This window comes from Somniosus microcephalus, unplaced genomic scaffold, assembly GCF_052327205.1.
Source record: "Somniosus microcephalus isolate GS21.2 unplaced genomic scaffold, FLI_Smic_1.0 unresolved_chr7, whole genome shotgun sequence".
Classification (NCBI taxonomy): domain Eukaryota; kingdom Metazoa; phylum Chordata; class Chondrichthyes; order Squaliformes; family Somniosidae; genus Somniosus; species Somniosus microcephalus.
The window spans coordinates 25,911,361-25,937,502 of NW_028225185.1; the positions used below are offsets into that span (position 1 = coordinate 25,911,361).

General features: G+C 54.7%; 1 protein-coding gene across 1 annotated transcript in view; it reads right to left on the reverse strand.

Moving 5' to 3' along the window:
* The window catches only part of LOC147086649 (uncharacterized), a gene marked incomplete at its 5' end in the record, with an annotated part of 63,001 nt that extends 36,865 nt beyond the window's left edge, over positions 1-26,136 (reverse strand). The window contains 5 exons of the mRNA XM_085978789.1: positions 14,584-14,718; positions 15,829-15,970; positions 20,444-20,561; positions 22,783-22,879; positions 25,753-26,136. Coding sequence (XP_085834915.1) covers positions 14,584-14,718; positions 15,829-15,970; positions 20,444-20,561; positions 22,783-22,879; positions 25,753-26,136 — 876 coding nt within the window. The remainder of the gene's footprint in view (positions 1-14,583; positions 14,719-15,828; positions 15,971-20,443; positions 20,562-22,782; positions 22,880-25,752) is intronic.
* Positions 26,137-26,142: the final 6 nt, after the last annotated feature.

A 26,142-nucleotide genomic window follows, 5' to 3' on the forward strand; every position in this document is an offset into this window, starting at 1 on the left:
GGGGCACTGAGGGTAGGGACACTGAGGGTAGGGACACTGAGGGTAGGGGACACTGAGGGTAGGGGACACTGAGGGTAGGGGACACTGAGGGTAGGGACACTGAGGGTAGGGGCACTGCGGGTAGGGACACTGAGGGTAGGGGACACTGAGGGTAGGGGTCACTGAGGGTAGGGGCACTGAGGGTAGGGACGCTGAGGGTAGGGGACACTGAGGGTAGGGACACTGAGGGTAGGGGACACTGAGGGTAGGGGACACTGAGGGTAGGGACACTGAGGGTAGGGGGCACTGAGGGTAGGGGGCACTGAGGGTAGGGACACTGAGGGTAGGGACACTGAGGGTAGGGGACACTGAGGGTAGGGGACACTGAGGGTAGGGGACACTGAGGGTAGGGACACTGAGGGTAGGGACACTGAGGGTAGGGGACACTGAGGGTAGGGACACTGAGGGTAGGGGCACTGCGGGTAGGGACACTGAGGGTAGGGGACACTGAGGGTAGGGACAGTGAGGGTAGGGACACTGAGGGTAGGGACAGTGAGGGTAGGGACAGTGAGGGTAGGGACACTGAGGGTAGGGACAGTGAGGGTAGGGACACTGAGGGTAGGGACACTGAGGGAAGGGACACTGAGGGTAGGGACACTGAGGGTAGGGGACACTGAGGGTAGGGGACACTGAGGGTAGCGACACTGAGGGTAGGGGACACTGAGGGTAGGGGACACTGAGGGTAGGGACACTGAGGGTAGGGACAGTGAGGGTAGGGACAGTGAGGGTAGGGACAGTGAGGGTAGGGACACTGAGGGTAGGGACACTGAGGGAAGGGACACTGAGGATAGGGACACTGAGGGTAGGGGACACTGTTGGTAGGGGACACTGAGGGTAGTGACACTGAGGGTAGGGGACACTGAGGGTAGGGGACACTGAGGGTAGGGGACACTGAGGGTAGGGACACTGAGGGTAGGGGACACTGAGGGTAGGGGACACTGAGGGTAGGGACACTGAGGGTAGTGGACACTGAGGGAAGGGACACTGAGGGTAGGGACACTGAGGGTAGGGACTGTGCGGGTAGGGACAGTGAGGGTGGGGACACTGAGGGTAGGGGACACTGAGGGTAGGGACACTGAGGGTAGTGGACACTGAGGGAAGGGACACTGAGGGTAGGGACACTGAGGGTAGGGACTGTGCGGGTAGGGACAGTGAGGGTAGGGACACTGAGGGTAGGGACACTGAGGGTAGGGACACTGAGGGTAGGGACACTGAGGGGAGGGACACTGAGGGTAGGGGACACTGAGGGTAGGGACACTGAGGGTAGGGACACTGAGGGTAGGGGACACTGAGGGTAGGGACACTGAGGGTAGGGACACTGAGGGTAGGGGCACTGAGGGTAGGGACACTGAGGGTAGGGACACTGAGGGTAGGGGACACTGAGGGTAGGGACACTGAGGGTAGGGGACACTGAGGGTCGGGGCACTGAGGGTAGGGGACACTGAGGGTAGGGACACTGAGCGTAGGGGACACTGAGGGTAGGGGGCACTGAGGGTAGGGGACACTGAGGGTAGGGACACTGAGGGTAGGGACACTGAGGGTAGGGACACTGAGGGTAGGGGACACTGAGGGTAGGGACACTGAGGGTAGGGACACTGAGGGTAGGGGACACTGAGGGTAGGGACACTGAGGGTAGGGACAGTGAGGGTAGGGGACACTGAGGGTAGGGACACTGAGGGTAGGGGACACTGAGGGTAGGGACACTGAGGGTAGGGGACACTGAGGGTAGGGACACTGAGGGTAGGGACACTGAGGGTAGGGGACACTGAGGGTAGTGGCACTGAGGGTAGGGGCACTGAGGGTGGGGGACACTGAGGGTAGGGACACTGAGGATAGGGACACTGAGGGTAGGGACACTGAGGGTAGGGGACACTGAGGGTAGGGACACTGAGGGTAGGGACACTGAGGGTAGGGACACTGAGGGTAGGGGACACTGAGGGTAGGGGACACTGAGGGTAGGGACAGTGAGGGTAGGGACACTGAGGGTAGGGACACTGAGGGTAGGGACACTGAGGGTAGGGGACACTGAGGGTAGGGACACGGAGGGTAGGGACACTGAGGGTAGGGACACTGAGGGTAGGGACACTGAGGGTAGGGGACACTGAGGGTAGGGACAGTGAGGGTAGGGACACTGAGGGTAGGGACACTGAGGGTAGGGACACTGAGGGTAGGGGACACTGAGGGTAGGGGACACTGAGGGTAGGGACACTGAGGGTAGGGGACACTGAGGGTAGGGGCACTGAGGGTAGGAACACTGAGGGTAGGGACACTGAGGGTAGGGACAGTGAGGGTAGGGGACACTGAGGGTAGGGATACTGAGGGTAGGGACACTGAGGGTAGGGGACACTGAGGGTAGGGGACACTGAGGGTAGGGACACTGAGGGTAGGGACACTGAGGGTAGGGACACTGAGTGTAGGGACACTGAGGGTAGGGACACTGAGGGTAGGGACACTGAGGGTAGGGACACTGAGGGTAGGGACACTGAGGGTAGGGGACACTGAGGGTAGGGGACACTGAGGGTAGGGACGCTGAGGGTAGGGGACACTGAGGGTAGGGACACTGAGGGTAGGGACACTGAGGGTAGGGGCACTGAGGGTAGGGACACTGAGGGTAATGACACTGAGGGTAGGGGACACTGAGGGTAGGGACACTGAGGGTAGGGACACTGAGGGTAGGGACACTGAGGGTAGGGGTCACTGAGGGTAGGGACACTGAGGGTAGGGACACTGAGGGTAGGGACACTGAGGGTAGGGGACACTGAGGGTAGGGGACACTGAGGGTAGGGACACTGAGGGTAGGGACACTGAGGGTAGGGACACTGAGGGTAGGGGACACTGAGGGTAGGGACACTGAGGGTAGGGGACACTGAGGGTAGGGACACTGAGGGTAGGGACACTGAGGGTAGGGACACTGAGGGTAGGGGACACTGCGGGTAGGGACACTGAGGGTAGGGGACACTGAGGGTAGGGGACACTGAGGGTAGGGACACTGAGGGTAGGGACACCGAGGGTAGGGACACCGAGGGTAGGGACACCGAGGGTAGGGACACTGAGGGTAGGGACACTGAGGGTAGTGGACACTGAGGGTAGGGACACTGAGGGTAGGGACATTGAGGGTAGGGACACTGAGGGTAGGGGACACTGAGGGTAGGGGCACTGAGGGTAGGGACACTGAGGGTAGGGACACTGAGGGTAGGGACACTGAGGGTAGGGGACACTGAGGGTAGGGACACTGAGGGTAGGGACAGTGAGGGTAGTGACACTGAGGGTAGGGACACTGAGGGTAGGGACACTGAGGGTAGGGACACTGAGGGTAGGGGACACTGAGGGTAGGGACACTGAGGGTAGGGACACTGAGGGTAGGGACAGTGAGGGTAGGGACAGTTAGGGTAGGGACACTGAGGGTAGGGACACTGAGGGTAGGGGACACAGAGGGTAGGGACAGTGAGGGTAGGGACACTGAGGGTAGGGGACACTGAGGGTAGGGACACTGAGGGTAGGGGACACTGAGGGTAGGGACACTGAGGGCAGGGACACTGAGGGTAGGGACACTGAGGGTAGGGGACACTGAGGGTAGGGGACACTGAGGGTAGGGACACTGAGGGTAGGGACAGTGAGGGTAGGGGACACTGAGGGTAGGGACACTGAGGGTGGGGGACACTGAGGGTAGGGACACTGAGGGAAGGGACACTGAGGGTAGGGGACACTGAGGGTAGGGACACTGAGGGTAGGGGACACTGAGGGTAGGGACACTGAGGGTAGGGTACACTGACGGTAGGGACACTGAGGGTAGGGGACACTGAGGGTAGGGACACTGAGGGTAGGGGACACTGAGGGTAGGGGACACTGAGGGTAGGGACGCTGAGGGTAGGGACACTGAGGGTAGGGACAGTGAGGGTAGAGACACTGAGGGTAGGGACACTGAGGGTAGGGACACTGAGGGTAGGGACACTGCGGGTAGGGGACACTGAGGGTAGGGACACTGAGGGTAGGGGACACTGAGGGTAGGGACACTGAGGGTAGGGGACACTGAGGGTAGGGACACTGAGGGTAGGGGACACTGAGGGTAGGGACACTGAGGGTAGGGACACTGAGGGTAGGGGACACTGAGGGTAGGGACACTGAGGGTAGGGACACTGAGGGTAGGGACACTGAAGGTAGGGGACACTGAGGGTAGGGACACTGAGGGTAGGGGACACTGAGGGTAGGGACACTGAGGGTAGGGGACACTGAGGGTAGGGACACTGAGGGTAGGGACACTGATGGTAGGGGACACTGAGGGTAGGGACACTGAGGGTAGGGGACACTGAGGGTAGAGACACTGAGGGTAGGGACACTGAGGGTAGGGACACTGAGGGTAGGGACACTGAGGGTAGGGGACACTGAGGGTAGGGGACACTGAGGGTAGGGACAGTGAGGGTAGGGACACTGAGGGTAGGGACACTGAGGGTAGGGGACACTGAGGTTAGGGGGCACTGAGGGTAGGGACACTTAGGGTAGTGACACTGAGGGTAGGGACACTGAGGGTAGGCACACTGAGGGTAGGGGACACTGAGGGTAGGGACACTGAGGGTAGGGACACTGAGGGTAGGGACACTGAGGGTAGGGACACTGAGGGTAGGGGACACTGAGGGTAGAGGACACTGAGGGTAGGGACACTGAGGGTAGGGACACTGAGGGTAGGGACACTGAGGGTAGGGGACACTGAGGGTAGGGGACACTGAGGGTAGGGACACTGAGGGTAGGGACACTGAGGGTAGGGGACACTGAGGGTAGGGACACTGAGGGTAGGGACACTGAGGGTAGGGACACTGAGGGTAGGGACACCGAGGGTAGGGACACTGAGGGTAGAGGACACTGAGGGTAGGGACACTGAGGGTAGGGACACTGAGGGTAGGGACACTGAGGGTAGGGGACACTGAGGGTAGGGGACACTGAGGGTAGGGACACTGAGGGTAGGGACACTGAGGGTAGGGGACACTGAGGGTAGCGACACTGAGGGTAGGGACACTGAGGGTAGGGACACTGAGGGTAGGGGACACTGAGGGTAGGGGACACTGAGGGTAGGGACACTGAGGGTAGGGGACACTGAGGGTAGGGACACTGAGGGTAGGGACACTGAGGGTTGGGACACTGAGGGTAGGGGACACTGAGGGTAGGGACACTGAGTGTAGGGACACTGAGGGTAGGGAAACTGAGGTTAGGGACACTGAGGGTAGGGGACACTGAGGGTAGGGACACTGAGGGTAGGGACACTGAGGGTAGGGACACTGAGGGTAGGGGACACTGAGGGTAGGGACACTGAGGGTAGGGACACTGAGTGTAGTGGACACTGAGGGTAGGGGACACTGAGGGTAGGGGACACTGAGGGTAGGGACACTGAGGGTAGGGACACTGAGGGTAGGGGACAGTGAGGGTAGGGGACACTGAGGGTAGGGGACACTGAGGGTAGGGGGCAGTGAGGGTAGGGGACACTGAGGGTAGGGACACTGAGGGTAGGGACACTGAGGGTAGGAACACTGAGGGTAGGGGACACTGAGGGTAGGGACACTGAGGGTAGGGACACTGAGGGTAGGGGGCAGTGTGGGTAGGGACACTGAGGGTAGGGGACACTGAGGGTAGGGACACTGAGGGTAGGGACACTGAGGGTAGGGACACTGAGGGTAGGGGACACTGAGGGTAGGGACACTGAGGGTAGGGGACACTGAGTGTAGGGACACTGAGGGTAGGGACACTGAGGGTAGGGGACACTGAGGGTAGTGACACTGAGGGTAGGGACACTGAGGGTAGGGACACTGAGGGTAGGGACACTGAGGGTAGGGGACACTGAGGGTAGGGACACTGAGGGTAGGAGACACTGTGGGTAGGGACACTGAGGGTAGGGACACTGAGGGTAGGGACACTGAGGGTAGGGGCAGTGAGTGTAGGGACACTGAGGGTGGGGGACACTGAGGGTAGGGACACTGAGGGTAGAGGCAGTGAGTGTAAGGGCAGTGCGGGTAGGGGCACTGCGGGTAGGGACACTGAGGGTAGGGACACTGAGGGTAGGGGCAGTGCGGGTAGGGACACTGAGGGTAGGGACAGTGAGGGTAGGGACACTGAGGGTAGGGGACACTGAGGGTAGGGACACTGAGGGTAGGGACAGTGAGGGTAGCGGCAGTGCGGGTAGGGGCCGTTGCTCCTGGCCTCAGTGTCTGTGCGTTAGGGAAGCGGGCGGGGGTGTTGGGGAAGCAAGGGGAGAGGCCAGCCCGGCGCTCTGTTAATGATCATCGTCCTGTGTGAAGTGAGGGAAGATTGGGAGGCTGGCGGTGATGCCCACTGCAGTCGAATATCACAAATGACGAACAAGCACCGGGGAAGGCCTAACCAGCGCCTTCAGGGGGGAAGGGGCGACGGGGGCGAGAGAGGGAGAGGCGGGGGCGGGCGGTACTAGTCCAGCAAACGGAATTGAACAGAATGAACCCAGGGCTGGAATGTAACCGAGCTCTGGCTGGGGACGAGTACCTGACCATGGGGCTCTCCGAGCTCCCCACACAGTTTCCTGAATAGGATCCTCCAACACACGCAGCAGGACACGCTGACCTGAGCGGGGGCTGCTGCTGGCAATGACTTCATCCCGCCAGAACGCACATTCCTTGTTTTACAAACCAGAATTAAACACAGGCCGCAACATAAAGAGACAGGCAGCCCGATTTAAACGGGCAGGCACTGCAATGTAACAGGACCAGTAACTCCGATATAATCCACACCCCTCAGTGTAACACGCTGGTTTCCCCCCCACCCCTCACTGTAACCCTGATATACCCCACACCCCTCACTGTAACACTGATATACCCCACAGCCCTCACTGTAACCCTGATATACGCCACACACCTCACTGTAACCCTGATATACCCCACACACCTCACTGTAACCCTGATATACCCCACACCCCTCACTGTAACACTGATATACCCCACAGCCCTCACTGTAACACTGATATACCCCACAGCCCTCACTGTAACACTGATATACCCCACACACCTCACTGTAACACTCTGATATACCCCACACCCCTCACTGTAATACTGATATACCCCACAGCCCTCACTGTAACACTGATATACCCCCCACCCCTCACTGTAACCCTGATATACCCCACACCCCTCACTGTAACACTGATATACCCCACACCCCTCACTGTAACCCTGATATACCCCACACACCTCACTGTAACCCTGATATACCCCACACCCTTCACTGTAACACTGATATACCCCACAGCCCTCACTGAAACCTGATATACCCCACACACCTCACTGTAACACACTGATATACCCCACAGCCCTCACTGTAACCCTGATATACCCCACACCCCTCACTGTAACCCTGATATACTCCACAGCCCTCACTGTAACACTCTGATATACCCCACACCCCCCACTGTAACACTGATATACCCCACACCCCTCACTGTAACACTGATATACCCCACACCCCTCACTGTAACACTGATATACCCCACACCCCTCACTGTAACACTCTGATATACCCCACACCCCTCACTGTAACACTCTGATATACCCCACACACCTCACTGTAACCCTGATATACCCCACACCCCTCACTGTAACCCTGATATACCCCACAGCCCTCACTGTAACACTCTGATATACCCCACACCCCTCACTGTAACACTCTGATATACCCCACACCCCTCACTGTAACCCTGATATACCCCACACACCTCACTGTAACACTGATATACCCCACACCCCTCACTGTAACACTCTGATATACCCCACACCCCTCACTGTAACCCTGATATACCCCACACCCCTCACTGTAACCCTGATATACCCCACAGCCCTCACTGTAACACTCTGATATACCCCACACCCCTCACTGTAACACTCTGATATACCCCACACCCCTCACTGTAACCCTGATATACCCCACACACCTCACTGTAACACTCTGATATACCCCACACCCCTCACTGTAACACTCTGATATACCCCACACCCCTCACTATAACACTCTGATATACCCCACACCCCTCACTGTAACACTCTGATATAGCCCACACCCCTCACTGTAACACTGATATACCCCACACCCCTCACTATAACACTCTGATATACCCCACACCCCTCACTGTAACACTCTGATATACCCCACACCCCTCACTGTAACCCTGATATACCCCACACACCTCACTGTAACACTCTGATATACCCCACACCCCTCACTGTAACACTCTGATATACCCCACACCCCTCACTGTAACACTCTGATATACCCCACACCCCTCACTATAACACTCTGATATACCCCACACCCCTCACTGTAACACTCTGATATACCCCACACCCCTCACTGTAACACTCTGATATACCCCACACCCCTCACTGTAACACTGATATACCCCACACCCCTCACTGTAACACTCTGATATACCCCACACCCCTCACTGTGACACTCTGATATACCCCACACCCCTCACTGTAACACTGATATACCCCACACCCCTCACTGTAACACTGATATACCCCACACCCCTCACTGTAACACTGATATACCCCACACCCCTCACTGTAACACCGATATACCCCACACCCCTCACTGTAACACTGTGATATACCCCACACCCCTCACTGTAACACTCTGATATACCCCACACCCCTCACTGTAACACCGATATACCCCACACCCCTCACTGTAACACTCTGATATACCCCACACCCCTCACTGTAACAGTCTGATATACCCCACACCCCTCACTGTAACACTGATATACCCCACCCCCTCACTGTAACACTGATATACCTCACACCCCTCACTGTAACACTGATATACCCCACACCCCTCACTGTAACACTCTGATATACCCCACACCCCTCACTGTAACACTCTGATATACCCCACACCCCTCACTGTAACAGTCTGATATACCCCACACCCCTCACTGTAACACTGATATACCCCACCCCCTCACTGTAACACTGATATACCTCACACCCCTCACTGTAACACTGATATACCCCACACCCCTCACTGTAACACTCTGATATATCCCACACCCCTCACTGTAACACTCTGATATACCCCACACCCCTCACTATAACACTCTGATATACCCCACACCCCTCACTGTAACACTGATATACCCCACACCCCTCACTGTAACACTCTGATATACCCCACACCCCTCACTGTAACACTCTGATATACCCCACACCCCTCACTGTAACACTGATATACCCCACACACCTCACTGTAACACTCTGATATACCCCACACCCCTCACTGTAACACTCTGATATACCCCACACCCCTCAGTGTAACACGCTGATATACCCCACACCCCTCACTGTAACACTCTGATATACCCCACACCCCTCACTGTAACACTCTGATATACCCCACACCCCTCACTGTAACCCTGATATACCCCACACCCCTCACTGTAACACTCTGATATACCCCACACCCCTCACTATAACACTCTGATATACCCCACACCCCTCACTGTAACACTGATATACCCCACACCCCTCACTGTAACACTCTGATATACCCCACACCCCTCACTGTAACACTGATATACCCCACACCCCTCACTGTAACACACTGATATACCCCACACCCCTCACTGTAACACTCTGATAAACCCACACCCCTCACTGTAACACTCTGATATACCCCACACCCCTCACTATAACACTCTGATAAACCCACACCCCTCACTGTAACACACTGATATACCCCACACCCCTCACTGTAACACTCTGATAAACCCACACCCCTCACTGTAACACTCTGATAAACCCACACCCCTCACTGTAACACTGATATACCCCACACCCCTCACTGTAACACTCTGATATACCCCACACCCCTCACTGTAACACACTGATATACCCCACACCCCTCACTGTAACACTGATATACCCCACACCCCTCACTGTAACACTGATATACCCCACACCCCTCACTGTAACACTGATATACCCCACACCCCTCACTGTAACACCGATATACCCCACACCCCTCACTGTAACACTGTGATATACCCCACACCCCTCACTGTAACACTCTGATATACCCCACACCCCTCACTGTAACACCGATATACCCCACACCCCTCACTGTAACACTCTGATATACCCCACACCCCTCACTGTAACACTCTGATATACCCCACACCCCTCACTATAACACTCTGATATACCCCACACCCCTCACTGTAACACTGATATACCCCACACCCCTCACTGTAACACTCTGATATACCCCACACCCCTCACTGTAACACTCTGATATACCCCACACCCCTCACTGTAACACTGATATACCCCACACACCTCACTGTAACACTCTGATATACCCCACACCCCTCACTGTAACACTCTGATATACCCCACACCCCTCACTGTAACACTCTGATATACCCCACACCCCTCACTGTAACACTCTGATATACCCCACACCCCTCACTGTAACACTCTGATATACCCCACACCCCTCACTGTAACACTCTGATATACCCCACACCCCTCACTATAACACTCTGATATACCCCACACCCCTCACTGTAACACTGATATACCCCACACCCCTCAGTGTAACACGCTGGTATACCCCACACCCCTCACTGTAACACTGATATACCCCACACCCCTCACTGTAACACACTGATATACCCCACACCCCTCACTGTAACACTCTGATATACCCCACACCCCTCACTGTAACACTCTGATATACCCCACACCCCTCACTGTAACACTCTGATATACCCCACACCCCTCACTGTAACACTCTGATATACCCCACACCCCTCAGTGTAACACGCTGGTATACCCCACACCCCTCACTGTAACACTCTGATATACCCCACACCCCTCACTGTAACACTCTGATATACCCCACACCCCTCACTGTAACACACTGCTATACCCCACACCCCTCACTGTAACACTCTGATATACCCCACATCCCTCACTGTAACACTGATATACCCCACACACCTCACTGTAACACTCTGATATACCCCACATCCCTCACTGTAACACTGATATACCCCACACACCTCACTGTAACACACTGATATACCCCACACCCCTCACTGTAACACTCTGATATACCCCACACCCCTCACTGTAACACTCTGATAGACCCCACACCCCTCACTGTAACACTCTGATATACCCCACACCCCTCACTGCAACAGTCTGATATACCCCACATCCCTCACTGTAACACTGATATACCCCACACACCTCACTGTAACACTCTGATATACCCCACACCCCTCACTGTAACACTGATATACCCCACACCCCTCACTGTAACACTCTGATATACCCCACACCCCTCACTGTAACACTCTGATATACCCCACACCCCTCACTGTAACACTCTGATATACCCCACACCCCTCACTGTAACACTGATATACCCCACACCCCTCACTGTAACACTCTGATATACCCCACACCCCTCACTGTAACACTCTGATATACCCCACTTCCCTCACTGTAACACTCTGATATACCACACACCCCTCACTGTAACACTGATATACCCCACACCCCTCACTGTAACACTCTGATATACCCCACACCCCTCACTGTAACACTCTGATATACCCCACACCCCTCACTGTAACACTCTGATACACCCCACACCCCTCACTGTAACACTGATATACCCCACACCCCTCACTGTAACACTGATATACCCCACACCCCTAACTGTAACACTCTGATATACACCACACCCCTCACTGTAACACTCTGATATACCCCACACCCCTCACTGTAACACTGAAATACCCCACACCCCTCACTGTAAAACTGATATACCCCACACCCCTCACTGTAACACCCTGATATACCCCACACCCCTCACTGTAGCACCAATATACACCACACCCCTCACTGTAACTCTCTGATATACTCCACACGCCTCACTGTAATGCTCTGATATACTCCACACCCCTCACTGTAACACTGATATACCCCACACACCTCACTGTAACACTCTGATATGCCCCACACCCCTCACTGTAACACTCTGAAATACCCCACACCCCTCACTTTAACACTCTGATATACCCCACACCCCTCACTGTAACACTGATATACCCCACACCCTTCACTGTAACACGCTGATATACCCCACACCCCTTACTGTAACACTCTGATATACCCCACAACCCTCACTGTAACACTCTGATATAACCGACACCCTCACTGTAACACACTGATATACCCCACACCCCTCACTGTAACACTGATATACCCCACACCCCTCACTGTAACACTGATACACCCCACAACCCTCACTGTAACACTGATATATCCCACACCCCTCACTGTAACACTGATATACCCCACACCCCTCACTGTAACACACTGATATACCCCACACCCCTCACTGTAACACTCTGATACACCCCACACCCCTCACTGTAACACTCTGATATACCCCACACCCCTCACTGTAACACTGATATACCCCACACCCCTCACTGCAACACTCTGATATACCCCACACCCCTCACTGTAACACTGATATACCCCACACCCCTCACTGTAACACTCCGATATACCCCACACCCCTCACTGTAACACTGATATACCCCACACCCCTCACTGTAACACTCTGATATACCCCACACCCCTCACTGTAACACTCTGATATACCCCACACCTCTCACTGTAACACTGATATAGCCCACACCCCTCACTGTAACACTCTGATGTACCCCACACCCTCACTGTAACACTGATATACCCCACACCCCTCACTGTAACACCCTGATATACCCCACGCCCCTCACTGTAACACTGATATACCCCACACCCCTCACTGTAACACCCTGATATACCCCACACCCCTCACTGTAACACTGTGATATACCCCACACCCCTCACTGTAACACTCTGATATACCCCACACCCCTCACTGTAACACTGATATACCCCACACCCCTCACTGTAACACTGATATACCCCACACCCCTCATTGTAACACTCTGATAGACCCCACACCCCTCACTGTAACACTCTGATATACCCCACACCCCTCACTGTAACACTGATATACCCCACACCCTCAGTGTAACATTCTGATATACCCCACACCCCTCACTGTAACGCTCTGATATACCCCACACCCCTCACTGTAACACTCTGATATACCCCACACCCTCACTGTAACACTCTGATATACCCCACACCCTCATTGTAACACTCTGATATACCCCACACCCCTCACTGTAACACTCTGATATACCCCACACCCCTCACTGTAACACTGATATACTCCACACCCCTCACTGTAACACTCTGATATACCCAACACCCCTCACTGTAACACCCTGATATACCCCACACCCCTCACTGTAACACCCTCATATACCCCACACCCCTCACTGTAACACCCTCATATACCCCACACCCCTCACTGTAACACACTGATATACCCCACACCCTCACTGTAACACTCTGATATACCCCACACCCCTCACTGTAACACTGATATACCCCACACCCCTCACTGTAACACTGATATACCCCACACCCCTCACTGTAACACACTGATGTACCCCACACCCCTCACTGCAACACACTGATATACCCCACACCCCTCACTTTAACGCTCTGATAGGGATAGCGAAGGGTTAACACCGTTCCAGAGGTTTGTCACTGGGGATGAGAGAGGGAGGCGAAGGAGAAGAATGCTGTATGTCAGCTTGTACAGCGGTTCAACCTCTGACCCCAGTGCATTCCACGGACCAAATTTGGGCAGAAGAGACGCACAGAGACCTGGGGGGAATGGGAGGAATGGGGGGGTGACCAACAGAGCAGTGAGTCAGCATGGGACTGCAGATGCATCTCGGCGTGAGTCAGTGTGGCTGCTGAATTAGGGCAGAGTGCGGGAGAGAGGGGCTGGTCTGTGGGCATTACTGAAGTGTTAGGAAAGGAATGTTCTTGTTACAGAATCGCTACAGGAATTGTTGCATTCAGCAGCATCCCCCCGCCCCACCCAACCCTCGTGTTACCAGTCGCCTGGCTATCAGACTGGGTGGGAGGGGAGGGGAGGGTGGGCGACAGTGTCCCTCAGTGCCTTGAAGTTCGCGTGGGGGGAGAGCGGGGGGTGTGGGTTAATCAGCTTGGATTCACCAACACCTGAAGACTATCCACAATCCCCCAATTCCCCCTTCCCCGCACTAGAAGGGATGTCGGGTGGGGGCTGGATGGGAGACGCCTCCCATGGTCGATCAGCCGAGGCAGGGGGCGGCCGGGAGGAGGGTGTGGCGGGGGGGGTGGGAGGTGGGTCCCAGCTGTGATGGCTATCCAGGATTCCTCCATCCCACCCTTGCCCTGGTGGGAAGGATGACTTGCGCGGACGAGGTCGCGACGACCCACCAGGTTGAATAGCCAGCGTGAAAGAGCGGTCGTTTGGCAGCGGCAGGTCACACATGGGCCCGTGCCCCAGCGAGAGTCGGTACAGAGGGCAGGAGGAATGCAGGTAAACAGAAATGGATCTCACCCGGTCTGGGCACTGCCGCAGGCGTCCAATCTCCTCGCGAAAGAGGTGGATTTCATCCGCCATCGCCTGGTTCTCCTTCTCAACACGTTTATACTTCGCCAATAGCATCATCAGCTCGGATCTGGCCATGGCAACCTGTGGCGAGAGAAATAACCCAAAGAGTATCTGTTACTCTATATATAAACTCCCCGAACCCCTCGATTAGATTCCAGCCTGTAACTCACTCCCAGATATCTGTTATTCTATATATAAACCCCCCCGAATCCCCTGATTAGATTCCAGCCTGTAACTCACTCCCGGGTATCTGTTATTCTATATATAAACCCCCCGAACCCCTCGATTAGATTCCAGCCTGTAACTCACTCCTGGGTATCTGTTATTCTATATATAAACCCCCCAAACCCCTCGATTAGATTCCAGCCTGTAACTCACTCCCGGGTATCTGTTATTCTATAAATAAACCCCCCAAACCCCTCGATTAGATTCCAGCCTGTAACTCACTCCCGGGTATCCGTTATTCTATATATAAACCCCCCGAACCCCTCAATTAGATTCCAGCCTGTAACTCACTCCCGGGTATCTGTTATTCTATATATAAACCCCCCCGAACCCCTCGATTAGATTCCAGCCTGTAACTCACTCCCGGGTATCTGTTATTCTATATATAAACCCCCCCGAACCCCTCGATTAGATTCCAGCCTGTAACTCACTCCCGGGTATCTGTTATTCTATATATAAACCCCCCCGAACCCCTCGATTAGATTCCAGCCTGTAACTCACTCCCGGGTATCTGGTATTCTATATATAAACACCCCGAACCCCTTGATTAGATTCCAGCCTGTAACTCACTCCCGGGTATCTGTTATTCTATATATAAACCCCCCCGAACCCCTCGATTAGATTCCAGCCTGTAACTCACTCCCGGGTATCCGTTATTCTATATATAAACCCCCCGAACCCCTCGATTAGACTCCAGCCTGTAACTCACTCCCGGGTATCTGTTATTCTATATATAAACCCCCCGAACCCCTCGATTAGACTCCAGCCTGTAACTTACTCCCGGGTATCCATTATTCTATATATAAAACCCCCGAACCCCTCGATTAGACTCCAGCCTGTAACTCACTCCCGGGTATCTGTTATTCTATATATAAACCCCCCGAACCCCTCGATTAGACTCCAGCCTGTAACTTACTCCCGGGTATCCATTATTCTATCTATAACGCACCCGATTAGATTGCCCACCTCTTCTTCTGCTATCTGAGTCCTGTCCTGTGTTGACATGTCCTGGCTGTAATAGGTAGTCTGTCCTGTGTCGTCGCCGTGCAGTCCACTGTCTCTGAGTGCATCAAGCTGGCGTTGAAGACTGATACGGTGCTGACTGGAGCTGCAGGGAACAAGGGAAGGGTTGGAGATGGAGGAGAGTGAGAGCGAGGTCTCCGGTACAAGAGTACCACTTGCAAACCAATTTGTTTTGCTGTGCCTGGTGGAGCCAGGCCGAAATTCCTTTTCAACTTCCCGTTGTCACAATTTCCGCCACGCTTCCTTGCAACAGTTGCCATCGGAACGGCCTGTGGAAACATTTAAGAAATGGAAATCCTGTATGTAATCACCTGCCCGTCACGGTGCAGTCGCCGCCTCAGGCCAGTGGGCGGCGCTGTGGAGCCAGTTTCAGGAGTCTCTCTCTTCTGACTCTTATACCGTTATGTATATTCGTCGACTGACTCCCGAGCAACGCCAGGGATAATTTTAACGGATGGGTTCACGGTGGGGTTGGGTGGGGGGTGGTTGGCTGGGGCAAGTTACAGCTGCTGGGGTGGTACTGAAGCATACGGATCAGGAAGGTCCCGGCGGCCCCGTCCACAGTCAGTGGTGTTGGCTGATCGGACCTGGGGCGGGCGATAGAGGTGCCACAATTGGATGTGGTGCTCCCGGGTTTGGGAACGGTAGAAGACCCAGCCACTGTTTCACCTCCTCCCGCGCTACACACCCACAGACTGGCCCTGGTGACGTGGGCGGGGTGCCAGAGGGCACCTGGTTATGACCGTGCGTGGGGCAGCACCCGTAGGAGAACATTTCAGGACGAACGACTTTAAACGAATGCACGGTGCCCAGATAGGGAAACACCATTGGCCTATGGTGACCCCGGTGACTTCAGGAACTGAGGCACTTTTCCAGATCGAATACAGGTCAATATTGGTGAATGTTGGTGAGTGTTGGTGAATATTGGTGAGTATTGGTGAATGTTGGTGAATATTGGTGAGTGTTTGTGAATGTTGATGAATGTTGGTGAATATTGGTGAATATTAGTGAATGTTGGTGAGTATTGGTGAATGTTGGTGAGTGTTCGTGAATGTTGATGAATATTGGTGAATGTTGGTGAGTGTTGGTGAATATTGGTGAATATTGGTGAATGTTAGTGAATATTGGTGAATGTTGGTGAGTGTTGGTGAATGTTGGTGAACGTTGATGAATGTTGGTGAATATTGGTGCGTATTGGTGAATGTTGGTGAACGTTGATGAATGTTGGTGAGTGTTGGTGAATATTGGTGAATATTGGTGAATGTTAGTGAATATTGGTGAATGTTGGTGAGTGTTGGTGAATATTGGTGAATGTTGGTGAGTGTTGGTGAATATTGGTGAATATTGGTGAATGTTAGTGAATATTGGTGAATGTTGGTGAATATTGGTGCGTATTGGTGAATGTTGGTGAACGTTGATGAATGAACAGGGAGGTATTGCTGCAGTTGTACAAGGTATTGGTGAGGCCGCACCTGGAATACTGCATACAGTTTTGGTGTCCATACTTAAGAAAAGACATACTTGCTCTCGAGTCAGTACAAAGAAGGTTCACTCGGTTAATCCCGGGGATGAGGGGGTGGTCATATGAGGAGAGGTTGAGTAGATTGGGACTCTACTCATTGGAGTTCAGAAGAATGAGAGGCGATCTTATTGAAACATATAAGATTGTGAAGGGGCTTGATCGGGTGGATGCGGTGAGGATGTTCCCAATGATGGGTGAAACTAGAACTAGGGGGCATAATCTTAAAATAAGGGGCTGCTCATTCAAAACTGAGATGAGGAGAAACTTCTTCACTCAGAGGGTGGTAGGTTTGTGGAATTTGCTGCCCCAGAAAGCTGTGGAAGCTACATCATTAAATAAATTTAAAACAGAAATAGATAGTTTCCTAGAAGTAAAGGGAATAAAGGGTTACGGGGAGCGGGCAGGAAATTGGACATGAGTCTGGGTTCGGAATGGTCATGGCCCTGTGGGTAGTGGAGCGGGCCCAGGGGCCGTGTAGCCTTGTTCTGCTCCTACTGTGTTCTAATTCTGTTAGATTTCAGGAGATTGTTTTATTCCTGTTCCTGGCTGGGGTGGAGATCGCCTTTACAGAAGGTAAGTACTGTAGAAAATATAGGGACAGAGTGATCTCCTGGAAGAATTTCGATCGCCTAGATGGGTCGGAGAGGAATTTCCCAGATTTTTTTCTCCCAAATTGGCCATTGGGTCTTTATCTGGTTTTTCGCCTCTCCCGGGAGATCACATGGGTTCAGGTGGATGCAGAGTGATAGAAGATTTGAGGTTAGGATCAGATCAGCCATGATCTTATTGAATGGTGGAGCAGGCTCGAGGGGCCGATTGGCCTACTCCTGCTCCTATTTCTTATGTTCTTATGTTCTTATGTTGGTGAGTGTTGGTGAATGTTGGTGAATATTGGTGAATGTTAGTGAATATTGGTGAATGTTGGTGAATATTGGTGAATGTTAGTAAATATTGGTGAATGTTGGTGAATATTGGTGCGTATTGGTGAATGTTGGTGAATATTGGTGAATGTTGGTGAGTGTTGGTGAATATTGGTGAATGTTGGTGAATATTGGTGAATGTTGGTGAATATTGGTGAATGTTGGTGAATATTGGTGCGTATTGGTGAATGTTGGTGAACTTTGAGGAATGTTGGTGAATATTGGTGAGTGTTGGTGAATGTTAGTGAATATTGGTGAATATTAGTGAATATTGGTGCATATTGGTGAATGTTGGTGAATGTTGGTGAACGTTGATGAATGTTGGTGAATATTGGTGAATGTTAGTGAATATTGGTGAATGTTGGTGAATATTGGTGAATGTTGGTAAATATTGGTGAATATTGGTGCGTATTGGTGAATGTTGGTGAATGTTGGTGAGTGTTGGTGAATGTTAGTGAATATTGGTGAATGTTGGTGAATATTGGTGAATGTTGGTGAATATTGGTGCGTGTTGGTGAATGTTGGTGAACGTTGATGAATGTTGGTGAATGTTGGTGAATATTGGTGCGTATTGGTGAATGTTGGTGAATGTTGGTGAATATTGGTGAATGTTAGTGAATATTGGTGAATGTTGGTGAGTGTTGGTGAATATTGGTGAATATTGGTGAATGTTAGTGAATATTGGTGAATGTTGGTGAATATTGGTGAATGTTGGTGAATATTGGTGAATGTTGGTGAGTGTTGGTGAATGTTGGTGAATATTGGTGAATATTGGTGAATGTTGGTGAATGTTGATGAATGTTGGTGAATATTGGTGCGTATTGGTGAATGTTGGTGAATGTTGGTGAGTGTTGGTGAATATTGGTGAATGTTGGTGAATATTGGTGCGTATTGGTGAATGTTGGTGAACGTTGATGAATGTTGGTGAATATTGGTGAATGTTGGTGAATATTGGTGCGTATTGGTGAATGTTGGTGAATGTTGGTGAATATTGGTGAATGTTGGTGAATATTGGTGAACGTTGATGAATGTTGGTGAATATTGGTGCGTATTGGTGAATGTTGGTGAACGTTGATGAATGTTGGTGAGTGTTGGTGAATATTGGTGAATGTTGGTGAGTGTTGGTGAATATTGGTGAATATCGGTGAATGTTGGTGAATATTGGTGAATGTTGGTGAATATTGGTGAATGTTGGTGAATATTGGTGAATGTTGGTGAATATTGGTGAATATTTGTGAGTGTTGGTGAATATTGGTGAATGTTGGTGAATATTGGTGCGTATTGGTGAATGTTGGTGAATGTTGGTGAATATTGGTGAATGTTGGTGAATATTGGTGAATGTTAGTGAATATTGGTGAATGTTGGTGAGTGTTGGTGAATATTGGTGAATATTGGTGAATGTTAGTGAATATTGGTGAATGTTGGTGAACGTTGATGAATGTTGGTGCGTATTGGTGAATGTTGGTGAACGTTGATGAATGTTGGTGAGTGTTGGTGAATATTGGTGAATGTTGGTGAGTGTTGGTGAATATTGGTGAATGTTGGTGAATATTGGTGAATGTTGGTGAATATTGGTGCGTATTGGTGAATGTTGGTGAACGTTGATGAATGTTGGTGAATATTGGTGAATGATGGTGAATATTGGTGAATGTTGGTGAATATTGGTGCGTATTGGTGAATGTTGGTGAATGTTGGTGAACGTTGATGAATGTTGGTGAATATTGGTGAGTGTTGGTGAATATTGGTGAATATTGGTGAATGTTAGTGAATATTGGTGAATGTTGGTGAATATTGGTGAATGTTGGTGAACGTTGATGAATGTTGGTGAATATTGATGAATGTTGATGAATATTGGCGAGTGTTGGTGAATATTGGTGAATATTTGTGAGTGTTGGTGAATATTGGTGAGTGTTTGTGAATATTGGCGAATATTGATGAACGTTGGTGAACGTTGGTGCATGTTGGTGAATATTGGTGAATGTTGGTGCATGTTGGTGAATATTGTCATTGACTCTCTCAGCCCTCCCAGTCGCCCCCCCCCACCCCCACCCTTTGTTGGGTTTCCGGAAGGTTCTGTCGCCTGTGCCCGTATTGCCACATGAGTGAGGCCTCTCACCTCAGCACCTTTTCCTCCATCTCCCTCACCGTCCTGAACAGATTGGACTTCTCCCGGCTCAGCGACGTGACGGCTGTCAGCAAGTTAGCATTCTCCTGCTGCACGGTTTCCAGTAGGTCTGGGGAGAGATGCAGAGAGACGCCTCGGTTACACCGCTGGCTCGGGAGGGAGATCCCCGCTCCCCGCAGCCAGCACGGTGGGGGTGGGGGAGAGGGCTGGTCGTCAAAGCCTTGGGCCACCCCCCCCGCGCCCCGTCTGGTGGGCATTGATGTAAAAATACTGAGCTATTGGTTTGAGTATAAAACAAGGCTTTAATCAACTGTTTCACAACCATGAGATTTCTAGTTACATCACTAGTTCCCGGTTACAGAAACGTCCTGAGCAAGCTGGGCCCACGCCCAAGTATTTATACTCCTTGGACGGCGCCACCAGCCGGCTGCCCAGTGTTACTTCATGAGTCATGATACGATTCATGACAGGCGCGTTCCAGGTCGGACACCAAGTCACGCTAAGAGGCAGCAACTGCCCAGGCTCCATCCCCGGCCTGCCTCGCCAGGTGTGAGGCTGAGCCCCATGACGTAAGAAAACTACTAGGCACTTGGTCTAAGCGTTAAACAAAGCTTTAATCAACTGTTTTACAACATGGAGGTCTCGTTGTGTCCTTCACTGGTTCCTGTTAAAGAATGTCCTGAGCAAGCTGGGCCCGTGCCCGAGTATTTATACTCTCCCTGGACAGCGCCACCCGCAGGCCGCTCAGTATTATTTCATAAGTCTTTCTTTCATGACTGACTGGTTCATGTCATGCCCCATACACGGAGCAGCAAGATCCCAGGCTGCATCCCCGGCCTGTGGTTGTGACAGCTGATGGGAATTTGCGATTGACCTCGCTGGGACTTGAGCATAAAATCCCCGAGGTCAGGGTGACACGGCAAAATATCCCAGATAGGCCGGAATGTGGAACACTGTGTGCGGATTTGTGCCCACTGTGTGGGGAGATAACCGCGAGCAGAGAGAGATGGACACACAGATTTACCACTGTGGCCAGCCAGCCAGATCAAAGGTCAATCTCCAGGACGCTGCTCCAAGTGAAAACACCGGGAGACTAGGCCTAGAAATTCGGTGCTCGCCTGGGTGCCGGAATTCCCGCTCCGGACGGAGCCGCTTGCGCCAGCGCGATATTCAGTTTCAGCGCCCCAAACGGAAGCGGGGCGCTGCTTGAGGCGCTCCGCGTCCCTCTTGGGGCGCTGCAACTGAACATCGCAGCGCAACGTGCCGCAGCGCCACACGCTGCGGCACGGCGCGCTGCGGTACTGCAGGCCTTCCTCCCCTTCTTAAAGGGCAGGGGCCTGCACCAGCGCGATCTCCGATCGCGAGTGCCGGCAAGAGACCCCGGCACCGAAGAGAGGTGCCGGGCTCTTGGGACACAGCCGGCACTGCCCGGTGGGGGAGGGGATCAGGAAGCCGGGGACGGTGACGCGAGGAGGTGCTGGCAGGCGGCCAGCGAAAAAAATGGCCGCCCCGCACCTCCCCTTTAATTAGCGCCACTACCGCCACAGGTCGGCCCCCCTGAACCGGTCGTAGATTGTGACCGGCGTTACGGGGGGGGGGGGCGCGACCCAATATCGCGATCGGGGCGGTAGCGGGGCGCTGCGCACACCGATGACGTCATCGGTGGTGGCGCAGCGCTACAGGCTAACGCCGCCATTAGCGCCCCGCTAAATTTCGCGGGGGGCCTGGCCAGTGGCGCTAAAACCACTAAGTGCCCTCTTTGGGCGCTAACTGGTGGCGCAGCCCACCGAATTTCTAGGCCCAAGTGTTATGAATCTTATGATCCATGAAGAAAGACTCATGAAATAACACTGGACGGCCAGCTGGTGGCGCCGTCCAAGGAGTATAAATACTCGGGCGTGGGCCCAGCTTGCCTGGGGACATTTTGTAAGACAGGAACTAGTGAAGTACAACTAGACCTCCATGTTCTGAAACAAGTTGATTAAAGCCTTGCTTTATACTCGAACCAAGTCCGCAGTGAGTTTTATTACGTCACTAAGCACAGGGGACGTTTTAATTTCCTTTGAACACTTTTGCTTATCGGTAATATTTTGGATACGGGGGTGGGGGGGTGGGGGGGACGCGCGGTTGTGGGTCAGGTGATGAGAGCTCCAGGAATGCGTCAACCTGAGTTGGGGACTCTCGGCGTGGCCTGGAGGAGGCTCGGCTGCGATTTGACCTCCTGAATTCTGGCCCAAGCTAGGACGCGCCCCTGCCCACCGACCCCACCCTCACCCGCCACGGCCTGCTGTGTTGCCACGGTAACATTTAGCAGTTCCCCGCGGCCTCACCTTGCAACCGGAGCTGCTGCTCGCTCTCACCGCGGCCCTGCTGGGTTTCTTCAGCCGACGTGTTGGCCGAGTGGTTCGGCACGATTTCCGGGTCGCTCTGCGATTGAGAGAGAAGCTTGTGTTTCATAGGGTGCCTTCCAGCTCGGAGCGGAGGTGAGGGGCGGGTGGGGGGGAGGTGGGTGTGGGGGGTGAGGAATCGTGGGAAGGACGAAAGGGAGAGACTCCGGATCATCGCGGGAGAGGTTAACTTGTATTTCTACAGAACCTTTCACCACCTCAGGACGTCCCGAAGTGCTTTAACAGCCAATGAAGTACTTTTTTGAAGTGTTGTAGGCAGTCAATTTATGCACAGCAAGATCCCTCAGTACCGCCCCTCCGACAGTGCGGCGCTCCCTCAGTACCGCCCCTCCGACAGTGCGGCGCTCCCTCAGTACCGCCCCTCCGACAGTGCGGCGCTCCCTCAGTACCCGCCCCTCCGACAGTGCGGCGCTCCCTCAGTACCGCCCCTCCGACAGTGCGGCGCTCCCTCAGTACCCGCCCCTCCGACAGTGCGGCGCTCCCTCAGTACCGTCCCTCCGACAGTGCGGCGCTCCCTCAGTACCGCCCCTCCGACAGTGCGGCGCTCCCTCAGTACCGCCCCTCCGACAGTGCGGCGCTCCCCTCAGTACCGCCCCTCCGACAGTGCGGCGCTCCCTCAGTACCGCCCCTCCGACAGTGCGGCGCTCCCTCAGTACCGCCCCTCCGACAGTGCGGCGCTCCCTCAGTACCGCCCCTCCGACAGTGCGGCGCTCCCTCAGTACCGGCCCCTCCGACAGTGCGGCGCTCCCTCAGTACCGCCCCTCCGACAGTGCGGCGCTCCCTCAGTACCGCCCCTCCGACAGTGCGGCGCTCCCTCAGTACCGCCCCTCCGACAGTGCGGCGCTCCCTCAGTACCGCCCCTCCGACAGTGCGGCGCTCCCTCAGTACCGCCCCTCCGACAGTGCGGCGCTCCTCAGTACCGCCCCTCCGACAGTGCGGCGCTCCCTCAGTACCGCCCCTCCGACAGTGCGGCGCTCCTCAGTACCGCCCCTCCGACAGTGCGGCGCTCCCCTCAGTACTGCCCCTCCGACAGTGCGGCGCTCCCTCAGTACAGCCCCTCCGACAGTGCGGCGCTCCCTCAGTACCGCCCCTCCGACAGTGCGGCGCTCCCTCAGTACCGCCCCTCCGACAGTGCGGCGCTCCCCCAGTACCGCCCCTCCGACAGTGCGGCGCTCCCTCAGTACCGCCCCTCCGACAGTGCGGCGCTCCCTCAGTACCGCCCCTCCGACAGTGCGGCGCTCCCTCAGTACCGCCCCTCCGACAGTGCGGCGCTCCCTCAGTACCGCCCCTCCGACAGTGCGGCGCTCCCTCAGTACTGCCCCTCCCACAGTGCGGCGCTCCCTCAGTACCGCACCTCCGACAGTGCGGCGCTCCCTCAGTACCGCCCCTCCGACAGTGCGGCGCTCCCTCAGTACTGCCCCTCCGACAGTGCGGCGCTCCCTCAGTACCGCCCCTCCGACAGTGCGGCGCTCCCTCAGTACTGTCCCTCCGACAGTGCGGCGCTCCCTCAGTACTGCCCCTCCGACAGTGCGGCCCTCCTTCAGTACTGCCCCTCCGACAGTGCGGCCCTCCTTCAGTACTGCCCCTCCGACAGTGCGGCCCTCCCTCAGTACTGCCCCTCTGACAGTGCGGCGCTCCCTCAGTACTGCCCCTCCGACAGTGTGGCGCTCCCTCAGTACTGTCCCTCCGACAGTGCGGCGCTCCCTCAGTACTGCCCCTCCGACAGTGCGGCCCTCCTTCAGTACTGCCCCTCCGACAGTGCGGCGCTCCCTCAGTACTGTCCCTCCGACAGTGTGGCGCTCCCTCAGTACCGCCCCTCCGACAGTGCGGCGCTCCCTCAGTACCGCCCCTCCGACAGTGCGGCGCTCCCTCAGTACCGCCCCTCCGACAGTGCGGCGCTCCCTCAGTACCGCCCCTCCGACAGTGCGGCGCTCCCTCAGTACCGCCCCTCCGACAGTGCGGCGCTCCCTCAGTACCGCCCCTCGACAGTGCGGCGCTCCCTCAGTACCGCCCCTCCGACAGTGCGGCGCTCCCTCAGTACCGCCCCTCCGACAGTGCGGCGCTCCCTCAGTACCGCCCCTCCGACAGTGCGGCGCTCCCTCAGTACCCGCCCCTCCGACAGTGCGGCGCTCCCTCAGCCCTCCGACAGTGCGGCGCTCCCTCAGTACCGCCCCTCCGACAGTGCGGCGCTCCCTCAGTACTGCTCCTCCGACAGTGCGGCGCTCCCTCAGTACCCGCCCCTCCGACAGTGCGGCGCTCCCTCAGTACTGCTCCTCCGACAGTGCGGCGCTCCCTCAGTACCGCCCCTCCGACAGTGCGGCGCTCCCTCAGCACTGCACTGGAGTGTCAGCCTAGATTTTGTGCTCGAGTCTCTGGAGTGGGACTTGAACCCACAACCTTCTGACTCAGAGAGACCCACTGAGCCTCGGCTGACAGTTGGTATCTGTGAGGTGAAATTAGGTTAAAAGTACTTTGTTATTTCAGTGAAGCTCCCCTAGTGGCTCTGCCGCTAATTGCAGTCGCCGGCGTGGCACTGAGGCACACAGAGCAGGACGATCCTGAGTACCAGCCCTGTGGGGGTGGGGGAACCAAATTAGCCGGAGCTGCCCAGTCCAGATCCCTACCCGGCTGCGTTAGAGAGGGTCCGGCTCAGCAGCGCTGCTTCCACAGTCGAATAGCCGGTCCTCGGGGGCTTGAAACAAAAATGGCGAGGTAAAGGAGGGCTGACAGATGGAGTCTGGGAAGGAGAGGCCGGATTATTCCGAGTGGGGAGGGGGCAGGGGGTGGAAACAACAGGATGGGTTATGTGACCAGATGAGATGGCGATCCTTCAACTTGTGGCCAGGGCAAAGGTCGGCTCCCTTCGCCCGCCTCCCCGAGAGCACCAACTACCTGGGCACGGCTTACATGCTCCAGCGAGTATTCATAAACCTCCTCTTCCAGTTCAGTCATGGAATCGGCCTCCCTCTCTTCTCGATCCGCCTGCCCGTCCCTCGCGCCCCGCTTGTCTGCCACCATCGCCTCTTGCGCCAAGCAATCCTCCGGGCACCCTCCGGCTGTCGGGGCCTCCGCTTCCGAGAGGCGGCGGCCCGTGCAGTGCCAGCCCCCCGCCCAGCTGTTCCGCCTCCTCCGCCTCCGGGGGTTCCCGTCCAACTCCAGCCCCTCCTCAAAGCCGTCGTCTACGGCCAGGTTCTCTTCATCTGGCCGGTTCGCCGCGGCTGGCCGAGCTCGGGATTCCTGGCTTCGGGCTGCCCGTTGGCGACCTGCTGCCCGTTTTCCCCG